The sequence below is a fragment of the Kickxella alabastrina genome (genome assembly GCF_025024165.1).
Source record: "Kickxella alabastrina strain RSA 675 chromosome Unknown BX661scaffold_1, whole genome shotgun sequence".
Taxonomy (NCBI): domain Eukaryota; kingdom Fungi; phylum Kickxellomycota; class Kickxellomycetes; order Kickxellales; family Kickxellaceae; genus Kickxella; species Kickxella alabastrina.
The window spans coordinates 1,881,510-1,893,017 of NW_026251472.1; the positions used below are offsets into that span (position 1 = coordinate 1,881,510).

At 54.3% G+C, this 11,508-nt stretch overlaps 5 protein-coding genes across 5 annotated transcripts; 3 read left to right on the forward strand and 2 right to left on the reverse strand.

Annotated features, from left to right (window-relative positions):
- Positions 1 to 3,023: 3,023 nt before the first annotated feature.
- On the reverse strand, positions 3,024 to 5,427 carry BX661DRAFT_176147 (uncharacterized protein). Its single transcript, XM_051534272.1, has one exon. The coding sequence runs from the start codon at positions 5,196 to 5,198 to the stop codon at positions 3,108 to 3,110; it is 2,091 nt and encodes a 696-aa protein (XP_051395523.1). The 5' UTR covers positions 5,199 to 5,427; the 3' UTR covers positions 3,024 to 3,107.
- Positions 5,428 to 5,806: 379 nt separating this feature from the next.
- On the forward strand, positions 5,807 to 7,164 carry BX661DRAFT_11306 (HotDog domain-containing protein). Its single transcript, XM_051532416.1, has one exon. It carries the CDS (start codon positions 6,073 to 6,075, stop codon positions 7,063 to 7,065), a length of 993 nt encoding a protein of 330 aa, XP_051395524.1. The 5' UTR covers positions 5,807 to 6,072; the 3' UTR covers positions 7,066 to 7,164.
- Positions 7,165 to 7,583: 419 nt separating this feature from the next.
- On the forward strand, positions 7,584 to 9,746 carry BX661DRAFT_192805 (uncharacterized protein; the record flags this gene model as incomplete). The annotated part of the gene is made up of 2 exons (XM_051537734.1): positions 7,584 to 7,658; positions 7,683 to 9,746. 2 exons carry the CDS (start codon positions 7,584 to 7,586, stop codon positions 9,744 to 9,746), a joined length of 2,139 nt encoding a protein of 712 aa, XP_051395525.1.
- Positions 9,747 to 9,981: 235 nt separating this feature from the next.
- On the forward strand, positions 9,982 to 10,770 carry BX661DRAFT_139349 (Der1-like family-domain-containing protein; the record flags this gene model as incomplete). Its single annotated transcript, XM_051532788.1, has 1 exon — positions 9,982 to 10,770. One exon carries the CDS (start codon positions 9,982 to 9,984, stop codon positions 10,768 to 10,770), a length of 789 nt encoding a protein of 262 aa, XP_051395526.1.
- Positions 10,771 to 10,977: 207 nt separating this feature from the next.
- Positions 10,978 to 11,385, reverse strand: BX661DRAFT_139042 (Sedlin; the record flags this gene model as incomplete). Its single annotated transcript, XM_051532765.1, has 1 exon — positions 10,978 to 11,385. The coding sequence occupies one exon, from the start codon at positions 11,383 to 11,385 to the stop codon at positions 10,978 to 10,980; it is 408 nt and encodes a 135-aa protein (XP_051395527.1).
- Positions 11,386 to 11,508: the final 123 nt, after the last annotated feature.

Here is an 11,508-nt window from a genome sequence, read left to right on the forward strand (position 1 = left end):
TCCTCCTTTTCGCAGTCATCGTCCTTGTGCTTTTTTTCCTTCTTGTCGCCCTTGCTCTTGTGGTGCTTGTGTTTGTGCTTGTGAGTGTGCGGGGCCTCGTCATCATCCGAGCAGGCTTCTGAGCAACCAGCCGCGCTGTAGTTGGTCTCGATCGAGATGTACACGGTGTGGGTCTTCTGGATGTCGCTGTCGCACATTATCGTGGGGGTATTGGCAGAATACACAACGGGGGGCGGTGAAGGGCTGCCGGAGTACACTGGCGCAGGAGCATTGCTGTAAACAGGAGCAGGATAATTGCAGTAAACAGGAGGAGAGTTGCTGTAAACAGGAGCAGGGGAGTTGTTGTAAACAGGAGCAGGAGAGTTACCATACACGGGAGCAGGAGAGTTGCTGTAAACAGGAGCAGGGGAGTTGTTGTAAACAGGAGCAGGAGAGTTACCATACACGGGAGCAGGAGAGTTGCTGTAAACAGGAGCAGGAGAGTTGCTGTAAACAGGAGCAGGGGAGTTGTTGTAAACAGGAGCAGGAGAGTTACCATACACGGGAGCAGGAGAGTTACCGTAAACAGGAGCAGGAGAGCCACCATACACAGGCTGGGGACTGGCGCCATAGCCCGTAGGAGCAGGCGGAGCCTGATTAAGTCCCAAAGCCGATTGTAGCGAGAAAAGGAGCTGCGGGAACGGGATAGTCTCCGGAGCCATAGCGGCAAACGGCGCGGTCATTACCTGGTTAGGCACAGAAAAGCTCTCCTGAGCCAATAGCGTTTGGGCACCAGCATTGACAAACGCAGCCGGTGTAGCGTAGTTGGCAAACTGAGGTGCCCGGTCAGTGGGATAGGGGATGTTCACGTACACGGTGCTCAGCTTGCTTTCAGCTTGGGGCTCGGCGGGCAAGGCGCTGGCCTGCGAGTTGGGCGGCATTGGATAGGGGTTGTACCGCGGGTTGAACTTGGATGAACTCTCAGCACTAGCATCAGCACTAGCACTTGAGCTGCTGAAATCCGGCTGCGCGTTGTTATATCCCTTGGACATTGCAAATCTGCCGGAATCGTGCCCAAACACATCGGAGTGGTCAAAGGTGTTGCCAAAGGTGTCGTCGTTGTCGTACTTGTAGTGATTGTGCTCCGCTGGATTGTAGTCGACGTCAATCTCCATCAGGTTGAGGCCGCGAGGGCGCAGTGCAGCATTGCTCTGTGCTGTGGCTGGACTGTTGTACTTGTCAAAGCCATCGGGGTAGTGTGCTGCAGGTGCAATGGCAGATGCCGAGGCGCTAGCAAGCCCGGCAAACCCGGGAGCAGGTGCCTGCACAAAAGCTGGCGTGGGTGCAAAAGCAGGAGCAAAAGCAGGCGCAAGAGCAGAGGCGGGGGCGGGAGCAGGCGCAGGAGCAAACCCAAACGCATTAGCATTGGGGGCAGCACGGACAGGGGCGAATGCAGCAGCGACAGCAGCAACAGGAGCAGCAGCAGGAATAGCACCCGCAGCAGGAGCCAGCACAGGGGCATATGCAGGGGCATACGTAGGAGCAAGAGCAAGCGCAGGGACAGGCGCAGCAGTAGGAGCATGTGCGGCAGTAGGGAAGAGAGCTAGCGCGGAATTAACAGCAGCATTAGGCGCCGGCACGACCGGGGCACTAGTCTGAGCGACCGACAAAGCCGCCAATGGGGCAGCGGTCGAGGGTGCAAGAGGGTTCGAAGGGAACCTAATCATTTTGTTTCCACCCTTATACGGACCGCAGCTGACTTGGAACGGGCCCTCCTGGTAGCAAGTCAAACCGGCACCGCACATGAAGGACACTTGCTCACCACTAATGCATCTGCTAAACTCAGCGCTAGTACCGTCCGCGGCACCGCAGGTGAGGGCTCCAGGGGTGCAGGTGTTGGTAGTGCTGATGGTGCCGCACATAATGCTGTTGCCATCCTGGTAGCATACGGAGGAGCCGCCGCAGGTGAAAGACTGCGGCTGACCGTCGGTGCACTTGAAGAACTCTGAGCCCTTGCCGTCCGGTGCCTTGCATACCGCTGACGAGCTACCCTTGGCGCACAGATCAACAGGTGCTGTCGACAGTGTGGTTTTTTCCAGCGAAATCGCAGTGGTGTTGAGGTTGTCTGGCGCTGGGATGTTGTCGCCCGATCCGGCACCGCAGTAGATGCCCTGGCCGAGCTGGTAGCAGGAAGTGCCGACGTTGCAGAGATGTTTCTCATTGCCATTCACCGTGTACCCACGACTGACGCCATCAGCATCGTCGCATTTGTACTGTTGCGCATGTGCTGCCTGCCACAAAAACAGCGGCAGCAGGCCGAGGATACTGAGATTCTGTTTCATCCCCTAGCTGTATTATTGCAATAATATATAAAAGTGCTGTTGGTTTTGTGAAAATAAAATAACTATTTAAAGTTGAGAAAGCCAGATGTAAAAAAGAGGATATTTGAATGGTGTCCAAATGGGCTGCTTGATAAACCCTCGTATACTTAAGGCTTCTAGATTTTGACTTTTTTTTAACGCGTATTTACTTTCACTGTTATTTTTTTCCTGGTGAGCGTGAAGGGGAGTGCAGGTGTAATGTGTTTGGAGCTCTAAAACAACAAACATTTTTTAAACAAAGAATCCTATTTGTGAGAAACCAAGACAACGTATACTGCGCATGTTTAGCTATAAAGTCAGAAACATTGGTGCTATATTAATTGCCGGTATGCTTAATTCATCACTGCCCAGAGCTTCTGAGACAAGTGTGTGATACAACAAAAAAAGGGGAAAGGAGAAATGAGGGAGGGCCCTGATTCATATGTGGCCGAATGCCATGTAGCTATTTTTGCAAATATTATTCCGGCTATTTGTAAGATGTAGAATCTCTAACAGATCTGCTCCCTCTCCCAAATATCTCCGCTTCATTTCCCCTCCCCTGCATTCTCAGTTACTCGGGTTACTGTTTTATTTTTATTATTTAAAACATCACTCGTTTTTTAAACATCCGCATTTGAAACAAACACATCATTATTCGCAAATCATTGAACACATTTTTTGTTTGGAATAAGCAATAAGCAATAAAATTAATACTGTCGCAGAAAAAAAATGAATGAAAAATTATTTTTATTGCAGCGTCCGCAAATGTTACTTTGAAGCGGAGTCTCCTCCAATTCCACCCCCGCCACTGCCTCCGGTAATACTTGTGTTTGTGGTTGGCTTTGGCACAGCAGGACCGAGTGAAGAAATGTCTCTCTGCAACTGCGCTTCCCGCAGCAAGCCAATCTGTTCCCGAGTATCCTCCATTCTCCGCATATCCAACTGAATACAATCCATCGAGTAGTATGTCTCCGACCCCTCACTCGCCAATAACGCATTGTACCTTTCAGCGAGGCTCTGCAATTTTTCGCCCAAGCCAACCACTGATTTACTAATCCTGCACTCCTCCTGGGCAATCCCTGCCTCAGCGACTGAGTCTGGGTACTGGAACACATGGAAGGGCAGCAGTCGCTGGATTACATCCCGTGTCCCGGAAAATGGCGTGCGCCAATCGGGGCTGTCCACCATCTGGTGGTCCATCGCTAAAGCGTCACGAAATCGCTTACTGATATCAGCCTCGTGCTTGAACTGCGCTGGGCACTTGCGCCGTTCAGCTATCGGCTTGGGAAGCTTCCTATTGAGATCCGGATGCGAGAAGACCGCCGTTGCCACCGGAGGCTGCACCTGGGGCCTACGCGGTTGCTGTTGTGAGGGTTGTGAATGTTGCAGATTTTGTGGCAACCGGGGCAATTTCATATGCTGCGGAGACGCAGGCATGGGCGACGGCGGTTCCGAGTCCTCAAGCATCAATGACGAGCGTTTTTTCGTCGAGTATTTCCCAGTCTTATTGTATTTGCGCTTGAGAGTCGGTGTAGCAGTACCTGAGTTAGGCGTATCATGGGCGCCGTCGAGCTCGTAAGCAGAGCCGCCTTCAGCATTGGGCGATGCCTCGCGCGATGATGGTAGCGAGCCCATCGGCGAGGATGACTGCACGCTGCTGCTGCCGCCGCCACCAGTGTTGATATCCAATGAGCCTTTGCCTAGTTTGAGATCCTGTTCGTACATTCCGGCTAGCTGCGACGCTTGTGATTTCGTGAGGGCCTTGAGGATTTGGAGTAGCATGGCCGGGGAAATGACTTCATCCATGCCCTTGTTGACTATCTTGTTGAGCTCAATGGGTGGGCTCAGTTTCCGCAGGATCTCCTGTGGTCCACTAAGGAGCTTGAGGTATGCCGACTGGTACATTTTCTCCAGCGCTGATCTCTGCGGCGTAACCGCTGCCGGCGACGGTGAAGCAGTCAAAGTTGGTCGCCGAAAGGGCTGCGCAGTGCCTGCTATTCTAGACTGCTGCTGCTGCTGCTGTTGATGCTGTGGTGGTCGCGTTAGTGGTGCCGACAGGGGAGTCGATGGGAATGGTGGCGGAAGGCTGGAGCCAGACACGGAGCGCGGCGCAATATTAGGGAGCACCGGGTGCGGCCGTCCGAGCCGCAACGCATCCGAGGATACCGCAGCAATAGACTTGGTCCCAGGGATCAACGGCGCGCGTGCCTGGGCAGTCCCACCCACAGGCCTCATTGCCGCCGACGTCTGCGGCGTGTTCGCCCGAGGCTGCTGCAGCTGCAACTTTGGGCGAGGAGGCAGCGCAATAGAAGCTAGTCGCGGCGGCGGTATCGATCCCGAGCCCAAGGTATTTGCCAAAGCAGACTGTGGCCGCACACCCGGCTGCACTGGCTGCATGGGTGTACGCGTCACACTGGACACTGTCGTGTTTCTCATGCGCTGGATCTCATCCATAACTTTGGTGCGCTGCTCTGGCGTCAGCGAAGACACGGGCATGTTGCCCGGCAGTCTATATATAATCGTGCTATCCTGCCGCACTACCTCGACAGTGACTCCGGCAACGTTGATTTTGCGCAAAAGCTGGCTATTACCCGGGGCGGCAGTTTGCGGCGCGGAGGGTCGTGGTCGCACAGATGAGGATCCGGTCGCTCCTCCAGTTGCGGGCACCGGTATCCTGGCCGATGGCGGCGGAGTCGGCATTCCTGCTTGCGAGGCTTTGTCAGAGGATGCAATTGGCAAGGTCAATGCTGCTGGAATAGACTTTAGGTTTTTGTTCTGACTCGGCGGGTTTGTTGCTGTTGCTGCGGTATTGTCTGCGGTCTGTGTGTGAGAGTTCGAGTCGGATGGCCCCGAAACCATTGAATGTAATCAGATTGCTGGAACTAAAGATAAATTCATTATTAAACGTTTTCGTGTGCGAAAATTGAGCATGAAATTAGCGGAATGCATGGAGGTGGATTTTGCAAAAAAATAAACAAACAAAAGCACTTTAAAAGAAAGTTTATAAAGCAAGAGAACATGGCCCAGTGTTGGTTGGTTCTAATTTTATTTGATGCTCTCCTTCAGACGAGTTAGACGCTGTTTTTTTATTTGACGGACATACCTTTTTTTTCTTTTCGTCGAGAAAAAGCGAGCGAGCTATAATAAAAAATGATGAAAAAAATAAAGTGCGCTTCACCTGAACCAACCGCAAAAAAAGGACTCCTTGCGGTCAAACAAAATTGAATAAGCAATTCAATTTTTCTTCACGCATAATATTTTTTACCCCCCCCCCTCACTCCCTCTCCCCTTCATTTTTCGCTTTTTAAGAAATCAAATCAGCGTTTCAGAAGATCCTAATTTATTTGGGGTTTTGTTTTTTTACTAGGCAGTGGGGAACTCAGAAGCACGTGAACATGTTGTGCGCTCGGCCGGAAATACGGGCTTGAGCAAAGTGCCTCACATGCAAATATAAAGTCCGAGGCATGTGGCGGTTAAAGCAAGCAGGAGTCGCTTGCATGCTTCTTTGTGCAAAATTAAATGACAACAGTTCTTTTTTTGCTGTTTACGCCTTCAGCCTTTATTCTCTTTTCTCGCCACGAAAAAGCTATATACCTGTTCATTTCTATATCATCTCCTCTCCTCTCCTCTCCCCCCTTCCTCCTCCCCTCCGCTAACACTAATACTAAAATTACCACAGCCACCGACCAAAGCACCAAACAAGACTAGACTAGACTAGACTGGGCAAAAAGAAATGGCCGACGGAAACATCGACAATGCGCAGCGCAACGATGACAACAGCGATGACGACGCCAACACAAGTGCATTCAATGGGCGCACGCTGGAGCTTGAGGAGATTGGGCCCGACACGTTCAAGTCAGTGGACCTGTGGCAGCCCGAGGGCAACCGCGGGGTCTTTGGCGGCCAAGTAATCGGACAAGCGCTGTCGGCAGCAGGCAAAAGCGTGGACAGTCCCTACCAATGCAACTCATTCCATTGCTACTTCCTGGCGGCCGGCAGCAACACCGAGATGATTGCCTACGAGGTTCGGCGCATGCGGCAGGGCAGGTCCTACTGCTCGCGACTGGTGACAGCAAAGCAGGGCGGGCGGGTGATATTCATGGCAATGGCCAGCTTCCAGGTGCCAGAGCCGTCGGCGCTGCAGCATCAGTACGCAATGCCACGGGTGCCGGCGCCCGAGTCCCTGGCCAGCCGCGAAGAGATCCTTGCGCGCAGCAATAGGCTAGGCAGGGACTCGATGGTGGCCGAGATCAACGCACTGCCAGTGGAGACGCGGCCCGTACCGATGCGCTCGAAGCGTGGAATCCCGGTCAATGCCATTTGGCTGCGGGCCCGGGGCGACATGAGCGCGCTCGGGCTCAGCCATCACCAGAGCATGCTGGCGTATGCGTCGGACTTTGCACTGCTCAGCACGTCCCTGAAGCCCTTTGAGATGAGCCGTCCGGGGTCGGCGTACACAAGGTCGATGATTGTTAGCTTGGATCACACGATCTGGTTCCATGCGCCGTTCCGCGCCGACGATTGGCTGTTGTATGTGATGGAGAGCCCGCGCACGGCGTTGGGCCGCGGGCTGGCGATCGGCCGCATCTACAGCCGCGACGGCGTCATGGTGGCGTCGACAGCACAGGAGGGTGTGATCCGCGGCGAGAATTCGGGCCCGGATTACAGCGTCCTGGAGTTTACGTCCGCCGTAGAGCCTGTTGGACTGGGGGAGCCAAAGCTCTGAGCCCCCGATCGGCATGCACCTTTTTTTGAGTGAAAATAGAGTTTTGTCCAGAATGACCTCTCGATTTTTATCTTGATCAGCTTTCATTTTTCTTTCTTCTTCAGCTGTATTTTTTATTTTTTATCTTTTATTTTTTTATTTTTTGGCGCGGCAAGTTTTATACAAATTCATTTTTTCTTATACTGTACTCTCACACAATGCGCAGAGTCCAGCAGGGAATTTGCCAGCACCTGGCGCTGCTATCCACAGGCGGAAAGTTGCAGCAGCGGCAGGCCGGCCACAGCGCATTCATGCTTGGGCGGCGGCTGCAGACGGCCGGCACAGCCAGCACGGCCAGCACAGCCAGCACAGCCAGCACAGCCAGTACGGCCAGCACAGCCAGCGCGGCCAGCGCGGCGGCACCAGTGCATGAGGTGGCGCACGAGGACGAGCGCATTCTGCGTGACTTGTTCGACCTGCCGACCCAGACGACACTCGGGTCGCGGTGGTTCCACCAGGGGCGGCCGACGGGGCTGCTGATGGAGGCGCGGTTTGTGTCGCCGGCGTCGTTCCGCAGGGCCGGCGAGCAGGCAGTGGCCGAGGCCCAAGCGCTGGTCCTGCGCGTGCTGGCAGCGCAGACGGCCGAGCAGAAGCGGCAGGTGGTCAAGTGCCTGGACCAGCTCAGCGACGCGCTGTGTCGGGTCATGGACGTGGCCGAGCTCGTGCGGCAGGTGCACCCAGACAGCAGCTGGCAGCGCGCGGCCGATGCAGTGTACGGCAGCATGTTCGACTACATGAACGGGCTCAACACGCACGTCGGGCTGTACCGTAAGGTGGTCGAGGCCATGGACGACCCGGCGTGCAGCGGCAGCTTCAGCACCATTGAGCGCGAGGTGGCGCTGTCGTTCCGTCGCGACTTTGAGCGCTCTGGAATCCACCTGCCCAAGCAGGCGCACACGCGCTTCGTCGCATTGTCGGCCGCCATCCACGACCACTCGCGCGCCTTCCTGCGCGGCCAGACGCAAACGCCGGACCGCGCCGTCGATGTGCCGCTGGAGCACTTGCGCGCGCTGCCGTCGCAGGTCGCCATGGCCATCCTGCAGTCGTCGAAGACGCGCAAGCGCAGCGACGGCGGGACCATCATACAGCTGATACCCGACGACTACGTAGCCCACCACGTGCTGCGCGACTGCACCGACGAGTCGACGCGCGAGGCTGTGTTCTGTGCGTGGCAGCGTGGCTCGCCGCGCGCCGTTACGTCGCTGGAGGCGCTGCTGCGCGAGCGGCTAGCGCTGGCGCAGGCTGTCGGCTACGAGTCGTTCGGCCACATGACGCTGGACGACAAGATGGCGCGGTCGCCCGGCCACGTCGACGCGTTTCTACGCGGGCTCGCGGCGCAGGCGCAGCCGCGCTGGTCGGCCGTCGTCGACGCGCTGCACGCAGCCAAGGGTGTGGCCGTGCGGCCGTGGGACCGCGACTTTCTAGTGGCCGGGCAGCAGATGGACGGTGGCGCGCTGCCTTCGCTGCGCCCGTACCTCAGCCTCGGCCGCGTGGTGCTGGGGCTTTCACGGCTGTTCAAGCGGCTGTACGGCGTGGAGTTCCGCGCTGCGGCGCCGCAGCCGGGCGAGATCTGGCACCCGGAGGTGCGCAAGCTCGAGGTCGTCGACGACGCCGGCCGGCTGCTGGGCCTGATCTACTGCGACGTGTTCGCGCGCAGCAGCAAGGCCCACGTGGGTGCTGCGCACTTCACTGCGCGGTGCGCCAGGCGCGTTGACAACGACATTGGCGTGCAGGGCAGCGCCGACCACGCAGGCCAGACCGTCGTCGAGCGTGACGGCCAGCGCTTCCAACTGCCTGTGGTTGTGCTAATCTGTGACTTCCCCGTGCCGGCCGAGGGCTCGCCGCCGCTGCTGAGCTGGTCGAACGTCGAGACTATTTTCCACGAAATGGGCCACGCCATGCACTCGATGCTGGGCCAGAACGGCTTCCACAATGTCGCCGGTACGCGGTGTCCCGTTGACTTTGTGGAGCTGCCGTCGATCCTCATGGAGCACTTTGCAAGGTCGCCCCACGTGCTCGAGCTCTTTGCCTCGCACTACAAGACCGATGCGCCGCTGCCGCTGGAGCTGGTCCGCAAGCACACGGAGCAGCGCCGCCGGCACTCTGCGCTTGACCTGCATGCGCAGCTGTTCATGGCGGCGCTCGATCAGCGCTACCACTCCAAGGACCTGCACGTGGAGGGTGGCCCCGGGTGGTCATCGCGGGTACTGGCGGATGTGCAGCAGGACCAGATGTTCTTTGGGGGGTCGCCCAGTGCCGCGTCCTTCTTTGGCCATGTGCAGGGGACCCAGTGGCAGTCTCGGTTCACGCATTTGGTCGGGTATGGCGCTTCTTACTACGCGTACTTATTCGACCGCGTGTTGGCTGGGCGGATCTGGGACCGTGTGTTCTGCGGGGACAGCTCGGATACGCCGTTGGTGCGCGGCGGCGGCGAGGATGGATGCGGTAATCCGCTGAGTAGGGAGGCTGGAGAGAGATTTAAGAATGAGGTTTTAAGCTGGGGCGGCGGTCGTGACCCATGGATGAGCTTGGCTGCTGTGCTGGACAATGGAAAGACGAGCGCAAAGGAGATTGAGGATATTGCTCAGGGCGAAAAATCCGCTATGCGTGCGGTTGGTAGCTGGAGACTGCCCGATCTTTAAAAGAAATAAGAACACAATGGACTTTTTTGTATATCAATTGACAAATTAATAGAATTAGATGGACTACTGTATTTTTTTTTACTGCGGAGGGCAATTTTTGCTGACGCGTATATTTGCTCTCTTTTTGTCTTTTTTGCCCTTTCTCTTTACCAAGCTGCTCAGCTATTTTTATTTAGTTTTTTTTATTTACTGACACATCAGTTCGAATTCCCAGAATACAAAATAATTAAAAGCAATGGTACGTGCGGCTAATTCGCAGCACAGAGCCACATCAGACGGCGCCCGGGTGGTGAACTGGTATTATTCTACGCCACTGATAACCCGCCTACTCCTCACAAGCATTGTGGCATGCACCCTGGCCACCTCGCTCGGGCTCATCAACATCTACTTCATGGGGTTGAGCTGGAAACTGATCTGGCAAAACTTCCATATCTGGCGTCTAGTCACCGGTTTTGTCACCACCAGCGTGGGACTCAACGAAGCCATCACCGTAGTGATGCTCTACTACTACTCTAGCGACCTCGAGCAGGAGGAGTTCTCCGGCCGTACAGCGGACTACGCCTGGTTCCTAGTATTTTGCATGGGCATTATGGCTGCGGTGTCCTGGATTACCATGACCAGGTGGCTCTTCCATGGCGTTTTCCTGGCTGTCGCTACATTGTGGTCTTTGCACCGAGGCGAGCAGATTGTTAATTTTGTTTTGGGCATTAAATTGCCTGCAAAGTACCTCCCTTATGCTGTTATTGTTTTGGAGTTTGTGATGAAAAAGGGGTATTTGCCGGCGGTTTATAGTATGCTTTATGGATTCGCTGCTGCTCATTTGTATTATTATTTGTCCGTGGATTTGCCTGCTCAGGGGGGGCTGATGTACGTTCCGACCCCGCAGGTGTTTTATCGCTTGTTTGGGAGTCCACAGAGAATCGGCGCAAGGTTTGCATCGTCTGGTATGGCTACCGTTGGTAATACTGTGCATCAGCGCCCTGGCGGCGGTCATTTCTGGGGCGCTGGTCGGACTGTTAGTTGAGCTAAAAGAAAATGCAATACGCAAGTGCGTATTGCATTTTCTAGTTTTGGTTTTATTGAATAAAAATTCGCTTTCTTTTCTCCTTTTCAATATGTTAAAATGGACAAGAGTATGTTGGTTGTTTTGCGTAAATAATACAGTAAAAGAAATATTTATAAAAGAAAAGAAAAGATGTAAAATTCCCCTCTCCTCTCTCCTCCCTCTCAGCTACAACAACAAGTGTTTCTTTGCCAGCGCATGAACCTTAGAGTCAAACGCCAATGATTGAATCGGGGTATTAGGTTCATAGAATGGATTCATTAAAGTTTTCAAGTACAGCTCATGACACTCCATGAAAAACGCCCTAACAACCTCATCGGACTTTGATTCAAACAACAGCATTAGTCGGATATTGCTTGGAGTCACATATGCTGATACATTCCAGTCGTTATACCGGTCGACGGTTTTCAAAAAACAAGCGTTGTTTGTGAATTGTGCATCGTCTACTAGGTCTAGGGCTGCGTGGACGATGAATTGGTTGAGGTATTTGTTCTCGTCTCGTTGGATGCCGAACTCTGCCTCGTAGAGTGGCGAGTCATTTGTACCGACTATAGCAAAATAGTACGTGGCGGACATTGTCTAAATTGTATTGGACAAGTGTAAAAAAAAAGGAATTGCGGATGGTATTTGGGAATATAAAAGAAATAAAATGCAATGCAAATGAAAAAGAAAAAAGAATAGAGAAAATGTGGTTTTTTT

Excerpts from the sequence above, each read along its gene's own strand:
- BX661DRAFT_176147 (XM_051534272.1), bottom strand. The coding sequence starts at position 5,198 with ATGGTTTCGGGGCCATCCGACTCGAACTCTCACACACAGACCGCAGAC.
- BX661DRAFT_11306 (XM_051532416.1), top strand. The coding sequence starts at position 6,073 with ATGGCCGACGGAAACATCGACAATGCGCAGCGCAACGATGACAACAGC.